Source organism: Vicia villosa, linkage group LG1 (genome assembly GCF_029867415.1).
Source record: "Vicia villosa cultivar HV-30 ecotype Madison, WI linkage group LG1, Vvil1.0, whole genome shotgun sequence".
NCBI lineage: Eukaryota > Viridiplantae > Streptophyta > Magnoliopsida > Fabales > Fabaceae > Vicia > Vicia villosa.
Genome location: NC_081180.1, coordinates 126,189,045 through 126,213,977, shown reverse-complemented (window position 1 = coordinate 126,213,977; position 24,933 = coordinate 126,189,045). Strand labels below are relative to the sequence as shown.

At 35.6% G+C, this 24,933-nt stretch overlaps 3 protein-coding genes and 2 non-coding genes across 5 annotated transcripts; 2 read left to right on the top strand and 3 right to left on the bottom strand.

Moving 5' to 3' along the window:
- Window positions 1–2,185: 2,185 nt before the first annotated feature.
- On the bottom strand, window positions 2,186–2,279 carry LOC131645501 (small nucleolar RNA Z101). The gene has a single exon (XR_009297118.1). It is a non-coding gene; the product is annotated as a small nucleolar RNA Z101 (small nucleolar RNA).
- Window positions 2,280–2,358: 79 nt separating this feature from the next.
- Window positions 2,359–2,443, bottom strand: LOC131645553 (small nucleolar RNA snoR14). The gene has a single exon (XR_009297159.1). It is a non-coding gene; the product is annotated as a small nucleolar RNA snoR14 (small nucleolar RNA).
- A 13,848-nt stretch (window positions 2,444–16,291) lies between these two features.
- On the top strand, window positions 16,292–17,619 carry LOC131644133 (guanosine deaminase-like). Its single transcript, XM_058914548.1, has 3 exons — window positions 16,292–16,392; window positions 16,628–16,812; window positions 16,935–17,619. The coding sequence occupies exons 1-3, from the start codon at window positions 16,362–16,364 to the stop codon at window positions 17,097–17,099; spliced, it is 381 nt and encodes a 126-aa protein (XP_058770531.1). The 5' UTR covers window positions 16,292–16,361; the 3' UTR covers window positions 17,100–17,619.
- On the bottom strand, window positions 17,520–18,566 carry LOC131653496 (probable transcription factor At5g28040). Its single transcript, XM_058923656.1, has one exon. The coding sequence runs from the start codon at window positions 18,564–18,566 to the stop codon at window positions 17,520–17,522; it is 1,047 nt and encodes a 348-aa protein (XP_058779639.1).
- Window positions 18,567–22,616: 4,050 nt separating this feature from the next.
- Window positions 22,617–24,156, top strand: LOC131644132 (probable transcription factor At3g04930). Its single transcript, XM_058914547.1, has one exon. It carries the CDS (start codon window positions 22,744–22,746, stop codon window positions 23,923–23,925), a length of 1,182 nt encoding a protein of 393 aa, XP_058770530.1. The 5' UTR covers window positions 22,617–22,743; the 3' UTR covers window positions 23,926–24,156.
- Window positions 24,157–24,933: the final 777 nt, after the last annotated feature.

Sequence of the window (24,933 nt, the reverse complement as noted above, 5' to 3'; positions counted from 1 at the left end):
TCGTACAACATATGCGAGAAATGAACATCTCCTATGCCAACTTTTTCCCACAATTAAAATGTCATTCCACAATTAAAGTATCATTCGGGTCCAGCATGCGACAAGTGAACATCTCCTATGCCAACTTTTTCCCACAATTAAAATATCAAGTATCATTTGCGAACAACATATGCGACAAGTGAACATCTCCTATGCCAACTTTTTTCCACAATTAAAATATCATTCCACAATTAAAGTATCATTCGGGTCCAGCATGCGACAAATGAACATCTCATATGCCAACTTTTTCCCACAATTAAAATATCAAGTATCATTCGCGTACAACATATGCGACAAAGTGACTATCTCCTATGCCAACTTTTTCCCACAATTAAACTATCATTCCACGATTAAATTATCATTCGCGTACAACATATGCGACAAGTGAACATCTCCTATGCCAACTTTTCCCCACAATTAAACTATCATTCCACAATTAAATTATCATTCGCGTACAACATATGGGACAAGTGAACATCTCCTATGCCAAATTTTTCCCACAATTAAAATATCATTCCACAATTAAAGTATCATTCGGGTCCAGCATGCGACAAGTGAACATCTCCTATGCCAACTTTTTCCCACAATTAAAATATCAAGTATCATTCGCGAACAACATATGCGACAAGTGAACATCTCCTATGCCAACTTTTTCCCACAATTAAAATATCATTCCACAATTAAAGTATTATTCGAGTCCAGCATGCGACAAGTGAACATCTCCTATGCCAACTTTTTCCCACAATTAAAATATCAAGTATCATTCGCGTACAACATATGCGACAAGTGAACATCTCTTATGCCAACTTTTTCCCACAATTAAAATATCATTCCACAATTAAAGTATCATTCGGGTCCAGCATGCGACAAGTGAACATCTCCTATGCCAACTTTTTCCCACAATTAAAATATCAAGTATTATTCGTGTACAACATATGCGACAAGTGAACATCTCTTATGCCAACTTTTTCCCACAATTTAACTATCATTCCACAATTAAATTATCATTCACGTACAACATATGCGACAAGTGAACATTTCCTATTCCAACTTTTTCCCACAATTAAAATATCATTCCACAATTAAAGTATCATTCGCGTACAGCATATGCGACAAGTGAACATCTCTTATGCCAACTTTTTCCCACAATTAAAATATCATTCCAAAATTAAAGTATCATTCGCATACAACATATGCGACAAGTGAACATCTCCCATTCCAACTTTTTCCCACAATTAAAATATCATTCCACAATTAAAGAATCATTCGCGTACAGCATATGCAACAAGTGAACATCTCCTCTACCAAACTAATAACCCTCAAAAATAGGAAAGCGCAACCTTTACCAACTTCGAATTTTTTTGTGAGGTTTAAAATGACCAACACTAAATTAGTTGATGTCCGAAGACACTCTGAAATCCAGCCTCTCCATTTAACATTGAATCTCATCAAAATCCAAATATGTTCACATAGTCATATAAGTCATATGATTTTTCACCTTTAAACATCAATGCTTCTTTTTTCCTCTTATTTTCATCATTTACTAACTCATTTGCTGAGTAATCCATCTACCATCTTTTGGCCCCTCTAAGAATGCAATTGCAAATCAGAGATAACTTTTTAGCCACATGTCACTAATCAAAGATATCGACCTAAAATAGGTTAGCTTCACCAAATTCTTAATCTTTGGAATCAATGCTAAAAAAACATTATTAGCTCCACACAATATTTGCCATTAGAATGATATTCCGCAATGAATATGTGAAAGTACACTTTAATCACATCCCAAAACTAATTAAACTTGAATTTTATGTTATTCGGGTCAGGATTCTTCGATCTCTCGCAATCCCAACCAACATTTCTTATTACCTCCTCTCTAAATTCAATTATGACAATGTCATTAATGCCAATGAAGGGACAATAGTAATATAATTATATCAGCAACTCGAGTGATCCATCCATGTAGAATAGCCAATTCATTCTAGTACGGCGATAATTTTAATTCTAAGGTCATTTTAGATTATATGGATCCAAAAAACAGAGAACAAATAGCCAATTCATTCTAGTACGGCGATATTTAATTCTAAGGTCATTTTAGATTATATGGATCCAATAAACAGAGAACAAAACACAGAAACATTCGAATTTAGGGCATCAGTTCTCCAAGGTGATATTAACATCAACGAAATTCAGATGCAAATTACCCATTTACACAATTACATATTCATCATTTGCCCAATTCTGATAACAGTTCAAAAACCATAAATAATTTATCAACAAATCAAGAAAGCCAACAAAGGAAAAGAGGGAAATGTGAAAAGGATGAGAACCTGTCGGGATTCACGAATTACATCAAAGAATATCAGCGGATTGACAGACGAATGAATTTCTATCATCACTTCGCTTTTCTTTTCCCTCTATATTATAATTCAAGTAACTTCTATAAATCGAAACAAAACCGAATCAGGTATGCATATAAATGGTTTTCATAAACAAAACATAAATCGAAATTCAGACGAAAAGATTATTCGCTCTCGCTCAAAGGAACTGTTCATCCCAAAAATGAACGTAAAGACGAAGTGAAGGAACGTAAACAAGAATTGCTCTTAATTTGTTGCAACGGACAAACTTGGGAGTTACTACACATTAGGGTTTTATAATGCCACTTGGATCGGTATATTTCATGGGCCCGACAACTCAATCTATTTATCCACACTGCCTACGATTTTACTATAATCTCCTTAAATAATAAAATCAATTTTGTTTGGATTTTTTAAATAATCGGTGTTTGTTGAGATATTTTATCCAAAATATTGGACTGTTACAACTTACAACAACAAATAAATCCTTATTTATCCATAAATTTTTTAATTTTATCAAACTTTTTTTCTTTAAAATATCAATTTTTTTTTAGATAATCTACGAGGTTTTAACGGAATTATAAAAAATGTTGGTACTAATATTAATTGTTTATATATGATTTTTAGAAGAAAAAAAAAAGGTATAAATTAATTGTTGGGATATTTTCTACCACACTTCTCATAAGTTCGGTATAGAGGTGTATCAGATATTTAAAAAATTCATCAAAACTTTTAATTTGAGTGTTAGATATATTAAAATGTTTGATATGACAAGGTTTTACCTTTTTTTTAAATTATAGTTAATTGTTTTTTTAAAAACTTTCTTTACTATGTTTTTGACATTATTAACATCGCCATACTATAATATAACATAATTTAACATATTTTAACATGCCTTATCATGAACACAACTAATATAATATGACTTAACATACAAAATTATCGGTACAATCACAGTCTGAAAAAAATATATTGATATAATTGTTTCTATACAACAATTTTATTAATACAAAATAATTTTTGTTGACTTATTATATGAAGGTTGAACTGAAAGAGAAGTTGACAAGAATTTATGATGTGAAAGACCCAAACACAATTTTTGTCTTCAAGTTCAGAACTCATTGTTAGATATTTGGTATGATAATCCTGGATATCTTCGAAGAATCGTGTTCGTTCACTTTCCGAACAAAGTATTTCGACCCTATTCTTGTCTGGGTTCACGAAATCTTTGTGGGGATAATTCTCGAAGAGCAATCTGTTTTCTGACAATAGAGAACAGATCAGAATGTAGAGAGGAAGTATATGTCGTGTACCAAAATCGAGGCCAAATGACTCCTTATATAGGAGACCAATAACAGAAAACGAACAGACACACCTTTTCGGAAAAAAACGGTCATGTCTGTTGGGAAATAGTACAACTATTCAAACGAATTTTTCGAACAGGGCGCTGCCTCGCACCCAAGCCAGGGGCGCTGCCCCGCACCCCGCCAGGGGCTACGCCCCTTGGAACCCCGTTTCTATTATTCGTATTCAGTTACACGTTTGACTCGACGAGCGTGCACTCCGCACTACCCTAACTCGTTTCAAACTTAACGCATAAATGCATTGGCCTATAATAAATCACATTACTACCAAAATACATTGATGATACTAAAATCACCAACAAACTCCCCCTATTTTAGTATAATCCTTGATTTACTTACAGGTATAACGATCAAACAAATGCATAGACGAAAATGTCTTGCGATTGAATTTTCATCTTAGTACAAATACACATTCCAAATACTCGAAAATCGGGGTGTCACAATGATTGAACCCGTCAATCCATTTGAATATCTGAAGATATAGTACACATATGTTTCTTACAATACTCTACTATTCAAACTTGACACTTTACAAGCCATGTGTCCTTATCCATTAATAAGCATATAGGAAGCCATTAAGAAGATATACTCACATAGGTGATCCTTTTAATCTTGCACCTGCATTTGCAATTTTTCAAAAGAACCATTAAGAAGATATACTTCACCCTAGCCATCACTTGTAGGTCTAAGCACATACCTTGGGAGGATAAACACAATTGCTCCAATCTTTAATTATGATCTTTCCACATTGAATTTTGCTTCTAACGTTGTATTAGAAGGGAATTGGGTATACCATAGTTAATAGATTTAAATGGACTTTAATCTCATCCCAATTACCGACTTCTTCACTAAGTCTCTAGCTAACCCCTTCGTCAAGTGGCCAGCTAAGTTTTGTTGCGACCGAACAAACTCAATAGATATCACCCCATTCATGATTAATTCCCTAATCATACTATGTCTAATACCCAAATGTCTAGACTTTCCATTGTATATTTGACTATATGCTTTAGCCAGTGTGGCACTACTATCACAACGGATAGAAATTGGTGATATCGGTTTAGGTCATATCGGAATCTCATATACCAAGTTCCTTAGCCATTATGCTTCTTTACCAGCAGCAGCTAATGCTACAAACTCAGATTCCATTGTGGAACTAGTTATACATGTTTGCTTCTTGGAAGCCCATGAGATGGCACCTCCCCTAAGCAAGAACACCCATCCACTTGTAGAGGATGAATCTTCAACATTATTTATACAACTAGCATCCGAATAACCCTCTAACACCGAAGGAAATTCCATATATGATAATCCATAATTCATAGTACCCTTTAAGTACTTGAATACCCTAGTTTTCGCATGCCAATGATGTCTACTAGGATTACTAGTAAATCTGCTCAACTTTCCAACCGCATAAGCAATATTCGGTCTAGTGCTAATCATAGCATACATCAAAGAGCCTATAGCTCTTGAGTATTCGAGTTGATCCTTCATGGAGAACTTTGATGACAAGAAATTCTTTGTTTTATCAACTTGATTTTGGTCGGTGCCAAAAATCAATATGTCATCAACATATAGACAAATGAAAACTCCTTTACTGGATGTATCAAATTTTCTATATACACATTTTTCAGCTTGGTTTAGAATGAAATCATTAGACAAAACAACCTCATCAAACTTTTGATGCCACTGCTTCGGAGCTTGTTTCAGCCCATACAACGACTTAACTAGCTTACACACTTTATGCTCATTACCAGGCATTACAAATCCTTCAGGTTGCTTCATATACACTTCTTCTTCCAAATCACCATTTATAAATGCTGTTTTGACATCCATTTGATGAATCAATAGATTATGAATAGCCGCCAAGGCAATCAACAATCTAATAGTAGTGATACGGGCAACTAGAGCATAGGTATCGAAATAATTAATCCCTTCTTTTTGTCTGAAGCCTTGGATAACTAATCTAGCTTTAAACTTGTCAATTGTACCATCGACTTTCATCTTCTTTTTGAAGATCCATTTGCAACCCAATGGTTTGCAGCCTGGTGGTAAATCAGATAATATCCAAGTATTATTTTCCATGATAGAACCAATCTCTTCATCAATGGCTTCTTTCCAAAAAATAGAATCTCGAGATTTCACAGCTTCATCATACGTTCTTGGATCATCCTCTATACTATAGCAATAATAGTATTGAGTTTCAATCTGATCCTTTGATCCCTCAACTAAATATAGTTGAAAATTAGATCCATAAGATCTATATTTTCTAGCTCTTTTGCTCCTATGGGTTCAAGTGTCTCACTTGGCACACCATATGAATGATCATCCCTTAGAGATTCGTCTGAATTAGGTATAGATATCTTTGGTCTAGGTATAGAAGAGAAACAATTCTCATCAAATATGGCATCTCTTGATTCTATAATTGTGTTAATAGAAATCGAGTCATTAGGTTCTATAACATAAAACCTATAAGCCTTGGAGTGTTCAGCATATCCAACAAAAATGCAAGCTACACCCTTTTCGCCCAAAGTTTTCCTTTTTGGGTCAGGGAGTCTAACCACGGCCCTACAACCCCAAACACGTAGAAATGTTAAGTTGGTTTGTTTTTTATACCAAAGTTCAATGGGGTTGTCTTGTTCCTTTTATTAGGAACCATATTTAACAAATAACAAGCTGTTAACATTGCTTCTCCCCAAAACCCTTCACTCAAACCAGAGTAAGATAACAAGGCATTTACCATTTCTTTAATAATTCTATTTTTCCTTTCAGCCACACCATTTTGTTGAGGTGTATAAGGTTCCGTAGTCTCATGAATGATTCCTACGGATTGGAAAAATACAGGATCATAATATTCACCACCTCTATCGGTACGTAATGTTTTAATCAGCACATTCAGTTGCACTTCAACTGCAGTTCTATAAATTTTGAATTTATCTAAGGCTTCGTCCTTAGCATGCAACAAATAAACATAGCAGAATCTAGATGCATCATCAATGAAAGTGACAAAATATTTTTTATTCCCTAATGATAGAGTAGCATGCAAATCACATAAATCACTATGTATTAACTCAAGAATGACAGATTTCCTTGTTATACTTTTAAAAGGTTGCCTAGTGATCTTTGTTAACATGTAAGTTTTACACTTTTTGTTATTTTCATTAAAAACAGGAATTAAATCGTCTTTAGAAATTTCATGCATTCTTTTATAATGTACATGTCCTAAACGGGCATGCCATAACGAAAAATTGATAACATTCGAAGAAGACATAAATATAGAACCAGAATCTTTAGGAACTCCATTCAAATTCATCACAAACATTCCATTATTATAATATCCAAATCATACAAACACACCAGACGTTGATAAAACATATTTATCGGATTCACACACTTGCTTGTATCCAAGCTTATTCAATACAGGACCAAAAATTAAATTCTTACGTAACTTAGGAACATACAATACATTAAACAAAGTAATAGTCCTTCCAGAACTGAATTCTAGCACCACGTTTCCTTTGCCTTCAACGGGAGCGAAGTGATCATCTCCCATGTATAGAACAGAACCATCTTCCACTGGAACAAAAGTCTTGAACCAGAAACGATCCTTGCAAACATGTGTTATGGCGCCATAATCAATCCACCACGCGATAGCATCATCCTGCACATAAAATGCCTCAGAAGTTAGTAAAACTGAATGTTTAATCAAACTATTCAAATCACAAATTGATTTCTGACCTTGGTTTTTGGATTGGTCCTTAGACCCCTTTCCGTAACCACTTGCGTTCGTGTTGTTGTGCTTTTTACTGAAACCACAATCCTTCTTGAAGTGGCCTGTTCTGCCACACTTCCAACATTCTTGTTTGGGTTTCTTGTTAACACCGAAATTGCCCTTTTTGTTATTGAAAGCACGTTTCTTTCCTTTGTTTTTGTTGTTATCGTTCTTACCACCTTCTTCGATCATATTAACCGAGGGTCCAACAATTTCTTTACCTTTTCCTTTGTTATCCTCATGCGCTCGTAGAGATTCCTCTATGCGCAAGTGACTTCCAAGTTGGATCAAAGACAGTTCGTCTTTTCCATGTTTCATATTGTGTTTGAAATCCTTCCATGAAGGAGGCAACTTGTCTATGATGCTTAAGACAGATATTGTTTCATCCATCTTCAATCCATGTTGTGTGAACTGTCCAAGGATTTGGAGGAGTTCAATGAATTGTTCCATGACAGACCTCGATTCAACCATTTTGTAATTGTTGAAATCGGTCGCCAGGAACTTTTTACTGGATGAGTCCTCTGCCATGTACTTGGGTTCAAGACAATCCCACAATTCCTTTGCAGATTCCACGTTTTGGTAAATATCAAATAAGGGATCAGGCATACCGTTAAGAATGTGCCCTCTGCATATGTAGTCGTTGTTCTCCCACTTTGATCGGCGTCTCAGATTTTCAACTGTGTCATCCTCCTCAAGTTCTGGAATTGGTGTAGACAGGACGTGCACCACCTTCAACGTTGTCAACATGAAATGCATCTTCTTCTGCCAACGCCTGAAGTCTTGTCCTTGAAACTTGTCAAATTTTCCGAAACTTTTAGTCATCTCCTTGACGGTGCTTCCTCCTCCAGCCATGATTACCAGAAATAATACTTTGTTCGTTTGTTAGATATTCGGTATGATAATCCTGGATATCTTCGAAGAATCGTGTTCGTTCACTTTCTGAACAAAGTATTTCGACCCTATTCTTGTCTGGGTTCACGAAATCTTTGTGGGGATAATTCTCGAAGAGCAATCTGTTTTCTGACAATAGAGAACAGATCAGAATGTAGAGAGGAAGTATATATCGTGTACCAAAATCGAGGCCAAATGACTCCTTATATAGGAGACCAATAACAGAAAACGAACAGACACACTTTTTTGGAAAAAACTATCATGTCTGTTGGGAAAGGGTACAACTATTCAAACAAATTTTTCGAACGGGGCGCTGCCGCTTGGACCCCGGCAGGGCGCTGCCCCGCTCCCCGCCAGGGGCTCTGCCCCTTGGACCCCGTTTCTATTATTCGTATTCAGTTACATGTTTGGCTCGAAGAGCGTGCACTCCGCACTACCCTAACTCGTTTCAAACTTAACGCATAATTGCATCGGCCTATAGTAAATCACATTACTATCAAAATACATTGATGATACTAAAATCACCAACACTCATTTTGGAGGTGGCAAATCCACTGGTTTTGGTTTGATATATGATTATGTTGAGAATGCAAAGAAGTATGAACCAAATTAAAAGACACACTTATCAGAGTGAGTTAATTTGTTCTTGTATAGTGTATTATTTTTATTAGTTTTTGTACATTCTGTTTCAATATAATCAAGTTTATGCTAATAACTTTAACATCAAAATATATATGCTTTTATTTTGTTAGTTCATTGATATTTTATTTTTCTTTTGTTTGTTTGATGGTTTATGATCTCTTATGAAAGTATTTTATAAGAAATTTGTTACATTACATTCATCTATTAAAATGTATTGTTTAATACTAAAATATCTTTTAAACTAACTCATCTTGTCAAAATATTGGTTTTGGAATAGTAATGTTTCTAATGAGTTTTGGAATAGTATTGTTAGTTCATTGAGTTTTTTTAGTAAGTAAACCTGAAGAACACAAGAAGTAATGCAAGACCACGGAATCTCATGAATCTTCCCCTTCATTTTTTCCAGAGCTTCTGTCACCAACTTACCATTAAATTAAACTCTAAATAAAAAAATAAAAAAATTGAGAGAAAAATAAAATGAAATATTTTCCTCCATACTTAGATATGTCTTCTTTCACAATCTCGTGACGCCCCGTCTTTTCCCATAGACATGCAAGATCCTAATTACAATTAACCTGAATTTCAATTAATATGTAACACATTAAATGCTTCAATTCAATTAATTAGTAAAAACAACAATAAATTGAACAAATAATGATACGAAAACCGAGCAACCACGGCCTACACCTTCCTCACAATCGCAGAAGAGAAATCCATAACGGACGAACGAAGAGGATGAGATCTGTGACGACGATGGGTGAAGCAGAATCAAAGATGGAGAGAGGCGTCGAACCCAACAAAATGGAGTTAGTCGGAACTCGAATCACGGTGGCGTTCTGATCAGAAACAGAGAGGGTGTCGTGGTACATTTTGTTTTGTGAAGAAGAAGAGCAAGAGCGGAAGCGAGCGGCGCAAGAGAAGAAGGTTGAGTTCACGAAGAGGAATGGGTTTAGTGAAAAGGAAGGACCAACGTTTTGTGAAATAAGAGAAAGGTCCTTACATCGGTTTTTGGGTATAAACCGATGTGTAGGCCAATATTTCATTTCGATTGTGTGTACGGCCCGATGTGAGGGTATGTTATAACAAAATTTTAGTTTATTTACAATACTGCCACCGTATTTTATTTTTTTATTATTGGACTTTTCACATCGGGGAAAATCTAGGTCCGATGTAAAATCATGTATAACAAAATTTTATTTTATTTACCAAACTGCGGCCATGTTATATTTTTTCCTAAATTATATTTTCACATCATATATTTTGATACCTGATGTAAAATGTCTAAAAGTTATAACTTCAATCTCAATACAAAAGTTGTAAGTTGTCTTCATTTTCGATCACATAAATGGAATTTACACTACATATAATGGCTATGCTTGGATCCTCCACAACAAAGAAAGTTTTAATGAACCTAATTTGGAGCCTTAACCTTGGAATTGAATTTGGAAACTATGTCTTCTAAAAAAGATCAAGTTCCTCTTTTAGCTTGTATGTCACAACTCTTTGTGCTTTAGCATTACAACATAATCACTTTCGTTATAAGTTCCAGATGTGGTTTAGAAGATTAGTCATTCATTCATTATGTTATTGATTGTAGGGACTCTAGAAACCTTTGGCTGTATCTTGGATTTAATCATTCATATTTTTCTTGACTCAAGATTGAAATGCTTGGATAAAAAATGAGATCTTATTTGCATCAGGAGTATGGTGGCTAGGAGAAATCATAAATCCACGAGATCTTATCCTACCACCCCCTCACTTTGACCAGGCACCCCCACATATATCCATAATACCCATGTCACCCTTGTCAAAATTTTATTAAAGAATTTGAATGATAAATCAGGTAAAATAACTAAAAAAACGGGTATAAATAAAAAAATTCAGTAGTGTATATGAAAGTTCCGGTGTATCAGATATTTCAAAAATTCAATATGTTATGGAAGTCTCAAAATGTTAAGTTATTTTCATCATGCATCAATGGAAAGTTCCAATTTCGTTTGTCAAATGTTAAGTTATTTTCATCATGCATCAATGGAAGTCTCAAAATACTATCCAATAAACAATGTTGTGAAAATGTCTGAGTAATACTACACATAAAATAGAAATAATATAAAATATAATAATAAGATCTAAATAGGTCCGCTGCGATGCCAAAGAATAAACCTCACCATATGAATTCACCAAATTATGAGGTCATCCATAATGAATGTTATCATCTGCATGCGTTGAGCGTCATTTGCACTATGTAGAGACGCTAGAGGCGGCGACACGTAATTAAAAGATCCCCTAACATCTGAAGGTCTAACATGACATGGTTTGACATCATCTTCATGCTGCCTAAGTGGGATGATGCGGGTGTATGATGCCACAAGGTATCATTCCAAGTACCCATCCACCTATTCCTCTAGGAACTGAACATCCACTGCACGATCTCTAATTGCACAAGCACACTCCAAAACATGATCAACAAACCATTTATCAATGCCCTAAGATAGAATAATATGGTCTAATTGTGGGATGTCCAGGACGTATCCAAATTGGCGCAAACAACTCTCATGTAAGTTTCAAGCCAATAACATCTCCTATCGCAGATAATCAGAAAAGTGAAGTTCCATCAAACTCCTGATGAAATCTAAGGTCTGCGTAGGGTGTCCAAATGATATCATATAGACCAGCGCATCAGTGCTCCTCATGTACTTCGTAATACCTCTCGGGTGTGCAAGTCTGCCCCTCCACCTCTTGGCCCGTGTATACCCAACAATGGTAGGCATAACTAGGTATGACAACAAGGCGAGGATGATTATTACCTCTCGAAAATTCAAACCCGAATCCCCAAACAATACTCGTTCCCCGCCCCAAACCCAAATGGGGATGAACAATTAAAAGCCAAAACCAACCAAAACGAGTTCGGGTATCCCCGCCCTGCCACCATTCATTTAGTGAAATCAATTTTTTTAAGAGAAATACTTATTTTTTCCAAAATCAAACTACATTATAAATAATAAAATAAAATAATTTTTTAAAAATTAGACATACATTTCAAATATTTTAAATAATAATACAAATAAAAATATCAAAACACTGGCCACGTATTTAATATTCTAAATGATCAAAAAATAATAATGTACATAATAAAATAAATGGGACAGGTTTAAGATGGGTACTAATTTCCCTATTATCCTACTCGTCCCCATATTTTGTAATCAGGGAAAACCCAAACCCAATCAAAGCGGGTTTCCCCGTCAATTCCGGGGTGCGTTTGAATGTGTGCCCGCAGATACGAGTTTTGTTGTCATGCCTAGTCATAACCTACCTTACACAAATGATCGGGAAATGCTCGTATATTCAACACTTCACAATAACACAAACTCATATAACCATCAAGAAATGTTAAAGAAATAAAATAATAAGAAATAGTAATTTTTTATACCTCATATAGACTCATATAACTAGCAAGTTGTCTCGTATAAAAATCAACCCCCTCTCCAAATGCAACATATAAAACAATCAGTGCAACACACTTCCATGCCCAACTGTAATGCTCAAGGAAATTAAAGAGCCACATGTACTTCACATTGATATATACATTACACTTTTCCACTAAGATAATACATCCTACAAGATGTTGCATGTATACCCTAGCAAGTGCCTCATATATACCCTAATGCACTAGATGTTAATACCTATCTCGAAGCATGGATAGGCGAAAGTGAGCACCCCTCATAATCCTAAACTCGTCTATCACCTGCTTCTAACTAACCCTAAGTCTTGTACATCAGCCATACACACGACTTCCTGGCTAATGATAGGAGCAGTTAAAAAACTACTTGTAGGGAAAGATGGAACATAGAGGAGACATCATCCAATGTAATCGTCATCGCGTCAAATAGAAGATGGAAGAAGGATGTCTCCTTATGCCATTGCTACACAAAGGTCGTCAATAGCTAACTGTCGACCATGGTCAGCGAACATTTCACTAGTGAAATGAGACTTCACTCTTCGATAATCACCCTGACCTCCCGTGGCATTGGGGCATCTAAGAACTTCTTCATCTTCCCACCATGGGTGGGCACCTTCAGTGACAGTCGATCCTATAACCAACAAAGTCAAAAGAATAAGTTATTTTCAAAGCCCATGTCACATTGTTCTCTTTTTCGGATTCCAAAAATGCAAAATCGAATGAATAAGTCATCTTTGTAGAAGTAACACGGCCAATTTCCAAGAGTGGAAATATGTTGAACAACTTCACAGAATCGGGATGACTCTGAAACATAACACGAACGATGACTTTATGACTCACAAACTTTGTACCTCGAAATATAATCGTCATCTTCCAAAAGATTTTAACAGTTGTTGCATCTAAGATCTTCATCCTCCTACCGCTTTGTTGTCTTGAGCATGCACGTTGTATATTTTCTTAATATTTGAAACATTTAAAGGTCTTTTTCGTTTCAAATATACTAGTATGTTTTTCGGCGTCATCATGTTTAATGTCATGTCCGAAAGAAATTTCCTTTCCTCTAGAACAAGGTGACATACAATGGGATTACCGACTAGCTTGTCAGTTAAGGCGTGATATTGTATACTAAAAATCACATCAAATTTTCTTGTCTCATCCGTCATACAGTATCCGCACAATTTAAACGGAAACTAACATTTCCTCGATTCCATGTCATCTCGTTTCAACTTCATAATCCTTGGTTGGTAGGTGCCACTTCTTTCACATATCATTGTTACAAATGTTTGTCTTATATCCAAATCATTGTCAAACCTTCCGATTACAACGTCTAACCCTAATTTCTCGACCTCCCTATGAGCCCATTATAGTATATGTTCACGAACAATAAACACTTCTTTATTTGTAAATTGTCCAAAAACATCTACCTCGATAACAACCAGACGAGCACCGTTCGGTTTAACATCATCATTCACTTCATCCGATTTAACATCATCATTCAATTCATCTAGTTTAATAACATGTTTCACTTTGACCGGTTTAACGTCCACACTCACAATAGTTTTGGAAAACATATTCGGGTGCACCATATATATTACCACCAATAACAAAAAAACAGTGTTAAAATTCAAACTACCAGGACATTCCATATATGCACATCCGGACCACACCAAACTTCGTTTGAAGATGCATATCCAGATTCAACGTTCATTTTTCAGCTCAAAGACAAAATTAATGCAAGGAATGAGGGATAAAATGAATGATCTTTACCCGCAATTCCAACTTGTTTAGTTTCCTTTGAAGTGATAAAATACAAGAATGATGTTTTGGTGTTGAAAAGTTGATTTAGAATGAGAGAATTTTTTTTAAAGGGTTTTGCAATGAATTTTGTTTTTAGCATGAAGAAAAAGATCATGCAAGGTGGTATTTTATCAAATTCCGTGTTGGGCATTTCAGAAGATGCATTTATGAAAATATCACTTGTTATTTAAATCAATTGTGGGAATAACAAAACCTCATAAATGAGTGTAGGGGGTACTTCGAAGATGTATCTCTGAATACACCCAAATATTATACGGAGATGCATCTCTGGACCATTTTTTTTAAACTGGGGTGAAATTCAGAAAGTAGAAGATTGAGATGATTTTGGGTGCATTTGGAGATGCACCTCCGGACACATGAAAAACATTCTTTAGTTTTCTAAGGTGTGGAAGGCACCACTAAGAGTTAAAAGAACATTCCCTTCCCACTGCTAAACGCGCCCAAATCAACTCGCTTTTCTAGACCTCATGTCTCATGGGCTCACACTTCTGGATCTCCTACTAAAGGGGTTGTCGATGGGGAAAGTCTACATTGATAACATTGTCCTTCTAGGACAAGTTTGAGAGACCATGAACTGTTGGAATATTTGGAATGATGATAATTTGGAGGAGGAGGAGTTGGAATTATTTATTGACATTAAATGAGCAATAAATGAGCACAAGTAAGAACTAATATGGAGATAAATTTGAAAAGATTCATTTTAAGTTCCACATTGGAGGGAACACAAATGTTAGTAGTGTATATATATTTCAACTTGGACAATTGTTTTTGGGCCTAAGGGCACCTTCAATTTTGTAAAGGAGTGAGGACACACCAATGTGCCAAGAAGACACACACGCGCGTGCGCGCCGTCTGTCCGGCTCGGTTCGGTTCGGTTCGGTCTACATGAATTAATTTTTTGGAACCCAAATTAGTGGAAATTAATTTATTACGAATTGGTGACGTGTTTTAAGACCAAGTCTTAACCTAAAATTTGACTAGGTTTGCTTGCCCTCCAAGAGTCATTCGTGACTTGCTGACCAAGTGAATAACGGCTACCTTGACTGGCCCGGTTGCACTCCCCCACTATATTTTCGCCCACGATTTGGTCCACTCAGTTGGATCTTTCTTTGCCTATAAATATACTGCCTTCATTCATTTTCCGGTACTCCAGAATTCACATCCGAATTCTCTCGTCTTTCCCTTATTCTACTTCATCTTACAAAAATATTCTTTTCTATTTTCTACTGGATTTATTCCAGATACTACGACTGGTTCTTAAATCATCTCTGAAGGTATATCACTTAGACTGATTCATCACACGTGCAAGTGTGAATCATATTTCTTGAAACGAACTGTTTTATCCTGGAGGCCGTCGTGGGTATTTAAGAGCTGTTTTGCATAAATCTGACAGTACCGCGAAACGTCTTAAAGAAAGCGTACCGATCCGCGACTCAGCCAATAATTTCCTCTATGACATTTTTTTCTAAAACTGAAAAACAACATGAACTGATACAATTTGTATTAATCACATAGTCTTTCCATCATACATTGTGTTAAAGGGACTTTAAACTGGAAAAGCTCAAACGAGCCTCTCTGAGTTAGTAGATAATTAAAGTATGGAGACTTTTCTTTCAAACACCACCTAGAACAGATTTTCATCTTATCAGCAATATGAAATATAGATGCTTATATTTGTTCAAATTGTCTAAAATTTTGTTCTTTATATGATAACCAAATAGACGCCAACCAAATCACTTATAATATTTTAAACCATTTGATTTGAAAAGGAGGCCACAAAAATGAAAAGAATGATTATCTGAATCGATTGGTATAACACAAGAAACTCCTAATCAATTTAAAATAACACCCCACATGGTTTTGAGGTGAATTTTATAATGAAATATTCAATAATTGTTTATACAATTTAAATAATAAACACATGGGTTTGCTTCGTATAACACAGCTGAAACGAAAAATGCTAATACTATTTCAACAAAAAGTCAAAAACAGGTTTAGTTTTTGATACAATCATCATCATGGAGCATAATGCTACTTCTATACCTAAGGGTTGATAAATTTTTCATATATTCATCCGTTTTGGTCAATGAAGTTATTCAAAATCTAAACATCTTCAATTATATTCCTTAATACTGTATTCTACTATCTGGTGTTTGTATTATTATGGAGACAAAACAGATCTTACTTTAATTATGGATATAAACCAGATTGAATTCTCATGTTATTCTCTTTATTGTTTCATACTTTATTTGCTCTTATAGTTGATAAATGATAATAACTGCAGAAGATAGAGATAACAAGTTTCTAATAAAAGCTGTTGAAGAAGCATACAAAGGTGTTGAATGTGGCGATGGACGACCATTTGGCGCAGTCATTGTTCAAAATGATGAAGTTGTTGTTAGCTGTCATAATATGGTTTTAAGAAACAAAGATCCTACAGCTCATGCTGAGGTTACTGCTATAAGAGAGGTCAAATTAATTTTTATCTTCTTTTTTTGTTCTGTTTATGTCAGCGTCGGTATTGTGTCTGGTATCAGGGCTGGCTTGAATCTATGCATCGATGTCATATAATTGGAAGTTATTATCTGCAGGCTTGTCAAAAGCTGGATCAAATTTACCTTACTCACTGTGAAATCTATGCTTCTTGTGAGCCTTGTCCAATGTGCTTTGGTGCCATTAATCTTTCAAAAATTAAGGCAAGCCTTCAACCTCTCTCAATTTCTCTTCACATCACACATTTCTCTAACCTCTCTTAAATTGATCACATATTTGTTTCATTCACATCAAGCAGAGATTGGTTTACGGAGCGAAAGCAGAAGCTGCAGTAGCTATCGGATTTGATAGTTACATCGCTGATGCACAGAAGGACACTAGTTCTCATCAGAAGCCTCAGCTGGAGATCAAAAAGATAGATGGTACTGCAGCTGCAATTGCGGAACAAGTATTTGAGAAGACAAAGGGAAAATATGCTCTCTACTGATTACAATAAAAACGCACTTTCTATTGCTATGACATTACAAAATGATCATTGATATGTTTCTGATTCATGTAATATATGATACAAAAGATTACACAATTTGGAACTACGCTACTATTTTTTGTCGCGACTAATCGAAACCTATGTATTGAAGAAATCATAAGCTGTTTGTGCACATCAGAGAAGAGTAAAACCTTAGTCAACCTAAGCTAGACCTCAAACCCTCCAACCTAGCCTTGATCTGACCCTGCAACAACTCCAACCGATTCAAATACACCTCTAACTCCAAAATCCTCCGTTTTAACCGTTGTTCGTCCCTCTCTTCCTCGGTGGATAACAACATTGGCAACACGTCGAGTGGCTCTACCGGAGCATCATCCAGTAGTTCCTTCAGCAATGGTGAGAAACAAGACCTCATGGTTTCCTCAATGAATCCATGTATACTACTAGTAGCATCACCATTGTCTGCTGCGAGCCTTGGACGCTTTGGCGCCCTTTTATCTGTTTCTTCGCAATTGTCAACATGTTCGGCTTTCATCTTAATATTGTCAATAAGATCAGGACTGTCAGGAACCGGTCTTGATTCATCAACATCCAAAACATCATGGTCTGTGTCATTGCCCCAAATCTTGTGAGAAATTTCAAAAACGGCTTGTTCATGGGAGCTTTTGAAAGAAACCTGAACCTCTTTGCATTTATCCAAAACCATCTTGTGTTTTCTTTTTAACCTACGTAGCTTCTCAACAATCTGGTTCTTATTGAAATCCGCTCTGAATTTGGGCGTAACTTGATCATAGAACGATGCTACGTCACTTTGAAGAGTGGTGGTTGTTCTTCCTTGTTGCTTGATGTAATCCAGATATCCCTTCAATAATTCTATCTCATCTTGCTTAGTCCATATCCGTTGATATTGTCTCACCCCACCAGAATACTTGTTGTGATGTCGTTTGGAGCGCGATTCTTTAGAAGTGGTGGCAGTGTTTGTGTAATCTGTAGGGGCAGGCAAGGCCACGGTTACCGCGGGGGAGGTATCAGAAATGGCAAGTCCAATGGGAATGGTGTCATCAATATTCTCATCGTCCACATCATCGATTTGGTCTTCAACATTGTCTGTTGGAAAGTTTTCGTAGTCTGATTCGTCATTGCTAATGTCAAGATTTTCAGGTTCATGTTCTTCTTCTTCAGATGATGATGATGAGGAAGAGGATGAGGTTGACAAAATCCAAGAAACTAATGGTGAAAACATTGTTGAGGAGAGAACATACTTTCTCTTTTCCACATATTAGAATCTTGAACAAAACCTTTGTTCGTTGATGGTAGTTATGCATTTACTATTATTAGAATACTTATCTATAATTTTCACAATTATAATTGGATATAGAAGAGCTTAATTAGTTGACAATAACGGTCGTTGATTTTAGGTAGTCTTTAGTATTTCTGTTGGCAAAAAAGAATATGACATTTACGAGATACGAAGTGATTGTAGGTATTCAATTCATATCTATTTTTCCGCATTTAGTGTTTAATTTTGATTTCACTAGATAACACCCCGTCGAGAGAACACGATCAATTTTCACCCCAAACCTATGAAAAGACAAAAATATCCAATCAATTTTCATTACTACATTTTTACAAATTTACGGAGACAATCGGATTCTTCAAATTTTTAGACGATATCGAAAATTTCGAAAGCATATCGGATATTTAACGAAAACAAGTAAGTTTTCCGGTATTTTATGTAAAATTTCCGGTATTTTCTATCGGAAATTTTGAAATTTCCGATATTTTCTACCGGAAATTTTGAAATTTCCAGTTTTTTCATTTACTAGTTATCATACCGGAATTTTGAAATTTCCGATGCACTGGGAATTTCGAAATTTCCAATATTTCTATTTAAAAAAAAAAAACTATTTTCCTTATATTTTTAAATTTTGCAGTGAGGACCAGAGGCATGGACGATTCTATTGTGGGACGGGCCACCGATAGAGCAGATGCAATTGTTCGAGCTGCTGATGAGGCGAAGGCCTCTGAACTATGTGCTGGACGCGTTCCTCCGACCGGTTCTACCCAGAAACGGAGGACTGAGCAGCATGCGGTGGCAAGGTTTCGGGCACCTTGCTGCTGGACTGGTAGAGCATTCACTGTTGTGGTTGAGGTTGAGGAGCCGGTGGGTGAGGTTGAGTTGCAGGTGGAAGAGGTTGAGGTGTCGGTGGGTGAGGTTGAGGTGCCGGTGGGAGAGATTAAGGTGTCGGTGGGTGAGGATCAGATAGGTCAGGAGTAGGTGGTTCAGGATACAAACACCACCCCCTGTGCATCTATGGAGCCATCAGTACACACTGATGGAGGTTTTCCCGGAGGACATTCTGATAGGTCCGTGTTGGCTGGATACGCTGACCATGTCGCTTATAGGATATGGCAAGGCATGGTATGTAATATTGGTTGTTTGAGTGCTTAATGTTTATGTTTATTACGAGATTTAATTTATACTAATTTGTTTTAATTGTATTATTTTTTTACAGGAACGTCGAGTGTTAAAGGTCGCTTCTCACGGGTCGAAGTTGAAGAACTTCCTCGAGAGTCCGATGCCTGAGCAGGTGAGGAGGATAGTTCAGAATTTTCATCTGATGGACTTTGCTGGATGCTGGACGCCTCCTTGTTATCAACTTTTGTTGAGAGGTGGCACCCAGAGACATCATCCTTCCATCTTCCATTTAGGGAGATGACAGTGACTTTAGATGATGTTAATGCCCTCTTTCATATTCCGAATGCTGGTACGCTTTTTTATCCTTAAAGATCTTCTCTGCTCAGTAGCTTGCAAAGCATTAACAAGCTATACAAGTGTGATTTGATAAAAAATCTTAATTTCTTCGAGAGAGGATATTTTTGCTTCAAACCTCTCTAGAAGACACACCACAATTTTTCCACAATTCTTTGATCACTGAGTTTCTCTCCCAGTAATCTTATTTGTGAAACAATCTTCGAAATTTTGTCAGAAAATTCTCTAACAATTTTGGTTTCTTTCATTTTAAGTGTTTCAAACTTTCTTATCAAGTTCAATACTTGCATCTTGTTTGTTCTTTCACTCCCTTGGAACTCCTCCTTCAGCTTGTCTCAAGCTTCTTTTGCAGTCTCAAGATTAAAGATCTTGATAAATATATCATTGTGTAGTGTTGCATGTATTATGGCAAGTGTTCTTCCTTCTTTTTCCACTTCCTCAATGTGATTTTTTATTTGAGCTATTGTTGGGTTATTTGGAAGAGATGGTGAGTTACTTCCATTTTCTACAACATCTCATAAACTTTGAGCTCTCAAATAAGATTTCATTTTTGCAGCCCACAAACACGGGACGTGGAGGTAAGGAAGATGGTAGTTTTCTCCTACAAACACGGGACGTGGAGGTAAGGAACTACTGTTAAAAGTCATTTATGGTGTTTAAAGGTTTTTTGTGAATTTTTTCTTGTTGGTTTTCTTTCTTCACAGACCCGTTAAGATCAATGAAGCTCTAGATACCATGTAAGAAAAACAAAGGATATGGCAAAGTGGTGTAGAAGAGATGAATAGCTTTGGTCTACTTTTACTATCTTGACAAACAAGAATCTAATCATTATAGTAACAACAACAAGTAAAGTAACAATAACAAGCAAAATAACAACAACAAGTAAAGTAATTGATATGTTAGAAAAATGTAAATTTCTAACAAATCTTGTAAAGAGAACTTACAAGGAAAAGTTCTTTAACTCTCCATTACAAGAATGGATGGATTTAAACATGACCAAGAACTTTGGAAGAAATTAGATCATGAAGATTGGCTTTCTACTTGGGCGATACCTTGTCACACGATGTGGTATTGGCGCAATCAAAGAATTCACAAAAGAATATGTAATGCCTTTTAGTCTGTTAAATTTTATTCTTGCACGGGTGAACCCATATTGGGAAATCACAACTTTGGTTGAAAAAAGTATGATCAGGTCTAGAGTTTTCATATAGTTCAAGTGGAATTCGCCTGAAGATGATTGAGTGTCTCTTAATACAAATGGTGCAACTCTTAATTTAGGGAAAGTTGGATGTGGAGGTGTCCTAAGGGACAAAAACGAAGAATGGCTGATTGGTTTTGCAAAGAATTTAGACAGGTGCTATGTGATAGTTGCTGAATTGTGGGAAGAGTGGGAAGGATTACAGCTGGCTCGAGTAAACGAGTTTAACCGAGTGCTAATTCATACAGATTGTCTGAAGATCTATCAGTTGCTTAGAAAAGAGAGCATACCACTTCAACAAAGAATGAGCTTGTAGAGTAATATCAAGATATTCTTAAGAAATGAATTGGAGACTCAAGTGATACACATCTACTGAGAAGTCAACAATTCTACAGACGGTCTTGCTACAGTGGGAACAACTAGTGTACAAGATATTAGTTTATTTTTTGAGTGTCCGCAAGAACTCGTGTAAGCTCTCTCTTTTGGGCTTTGGTCCTCTTTAATCAAAAAAAATTTTTTTGATTCAAATCATATATTAATAATTAATTAATTTTTAATAATTGATTTTAAATAAGAATATGGATAACTTAAATACTCAGTTAATTAAAACACCTCTATGTAATATAATTAATTTTAAAAAGTTCAAAAAAAATTGATTAATTTTATTTAACAAATGAAGTAAAAATTATAATGCACTAATTTAAATTTGATTGGAAAAGAGAGTGAAATACAATTCAATGTTTATTTATAGATTAGTCAAGAATTTTTTTTATACAATTGGGTATTTATTTATATATTAATCATTAATTTTTTGTACAATTGGATATTTATTTATCATTAACTTTTTATACAATTGGTAGTTTGTTTATAAGTTGGTAAGTCATTAATTTTTCAAAATAATGGTTCATGAGAGAAATATAAACAAATATATTAAAATTAGAAGAAATCTTCTTAAATATATCAATAAATAAATTAAAATAGCAGAATTCTTATTTTTCTTTTTCTTTTTTTGACTAACAAAGAATTATTATTAAATATATCCATAAATAAATTCAAAATAGAAAAAATCTCATTAAATCTTTACATAAATAAAAACCGCGTTGGTCAAATTTGGTCCATTGCATATAGTAGAAGAAATCTATCAATAAATCAATCAAAATAGAAGAAATCTTATTATCTTTCCCTTTTTATTTATTTATTTATAATAAGTAAATTAAAAATAGAAGAAATGTTATCAAATCTTTCCATAAATAAAATTCATGTGGGCCAAATAACTTGGCCCATTACTTAAAGCCCCAATCTTCCACTCACTCCACATTCTTACACACACTTGTTCTTATTCCCAACAACTGAAACAACTCCATAAAAAAAACAAAAACAAACCCCGTGACCGTCACCACCGGTCACGCTTTCGCCCTAACTAACTCCTCTCCCCCTTTCCCCACTCTAATGGCATTCTTCCAGAACCGCGTCGTTTTCCCGAAAGAGGAATATCCTGAGATCTTAGAGGAATACGAATTGGAAGAAGAGGAGGAAGAAGAAGACGACTACGTTTTAGAGCCACACGAGTATCTCACCAACAACGAAACCGAACAATCTCATTCAACCTCCTCCGCCGCTCCCACCGTCATCCTAGCCTTACCGAACGCCGCAACGGCTGTTGCTGCTGAGTCGCCTGAGCCGAAACGGCAGCGAATTGACCAGGTGGAGGAGAAGAAGTCGTCCATGGAGGATTCGAGGAAATTGTTTCAGCGGCTTTGGACTGACGAGGATGAGATCGTAATCTTGCAAGGGTTTCTGGATTACAACGCGAATCGAGGATCGGCTTATCATAACGACTCGGCGTCGTTCTATGATCAGATTAAGTCGAAGCTTCAGCTCGATTTCAACAAGAGCCAGCTTGTTGATAAATTGCGAAGGTTGAAGAAGAAGTATCGGAACCTTCTCCAGAAATTCGATTCTGGTAAGGAGTTTTTCTTCAAAACCCCGCATGAACAAGCTACGTTCGAAATTTCACACAAAATCTGGAACATTGTGACTCCAATTGGGATTCCTGTTGAAGATGACGGCGAAATTAACCCTAACCCTAACCGTAGTCCAAATTCAGGTCATACTACGCCGGTGAAGATTGAGCCACCGGTAATTGAGAAGAAAAGGAAGGGATCCCGAACGGCGGCAACGGAGGAGAAGCAACAGCAGCGGAAATTGAATGATAATTCAGCAATGATGAATAAAGATAATCATAATAATTCTACTAACAACAATAGTAGCAATGCTGAAGATGAAAGTGGAGATAAGAGTAATGTATCTGGATTGATTGAAGAGACTGTGAAGAGTTGTTTGACTCCATTCTTGAAGGAGTTAACCGGTAGTAGCAACATGGGGAGTCCTTTTGGTTATGGAGGGAGAGGGTTTGGAGGTGGAGGTTTGTCATTGAATCCGATGCCATTTAGTTTTCTGAATATGGGGAATGGGGAAAAGGTGGGAGATGAAAAGTGGAAGAAGCAACAGATTTTGGAGCTGGAAGTGTATTCTAAGCGATTGGAGCTAGTGCAGGATGAGATCAAGGTTGCTTTGGAGGAGTTGAGGTCAAATGCGGGAGCTGGAGCTGGAGGAAGCAGAAAATTTTAACCATTTAATAGTTGATAGCATATCTAGACAGCTAGTAATTTTCTTTTTACAGTTTTGGTTTTCTTTTGTTTGGAAATACAGCTTTGGCTTCTCATAATCATTGCAATTGCATAGAAACAGCTCAATAATATATGTTCTAATTTTTTACTACTCTGCTGGTGAATTTTATTGTAAATTTACAGAGAATTGGCGTTTGATAATGATTGCAATTGCATAGAAACAGTTCAACAATATGTTTTGCTTTTTTTACTACTCTGTTGGTGAATTTTCTTGTAAATTTACAGAGAATTCAGAATGCACTTGTTTAAAACATTTTTGTTTTGATGTGTTTGCAATTTGGACATGAATAAAACCTCTGAAATCAGACACCTACAATGGCGTGTCTTGTGTCTGTCGCAGACACATTTGGTATTTTATACACATTTGATATTTTATGTGATTACTGTAGATTTATTTACTTTTTAAATATGTGCATTTTAATATCCAGAAACCAGAATGGCTTTGCGTTTTGTACTTTCTGAGTTTTTTTATCAACTATTTCAATTATGCTTTTGCTGTACAATTCTTGTTTCAATTATGGTTTTCCTGTACAATTCTTGTTTCTTAACATTGTTATTTCAAAAAAATAATCAATGTCAATTCTTTTGAAATAATAAACTGTTATTTGAAATCAATTTTTCCGACACTATGTCAATTATTTCAATATCAAGTTTCCTGACACCTGTTCTACTTTCTAATTTTACTGCACTTTCACAAATTTAAATAATATAAACAAATACATAATGAATTTAAAAAAGAAACTAACACCTGCTCTACTTTCTAATTTTACTACACTTTCACAAATTTAAATAATATAAACAAATACATAATGAATTTTAAAAACAAACAATTATGCTGTCCCAAATTTTAATGTTCAAATATGATTTCCGGGAATAATATATTCTACAACAAACTAATCCAAACAAGCCTGAATTGCCTCAATACAAGGGAAATAACAAATGTGCCAAA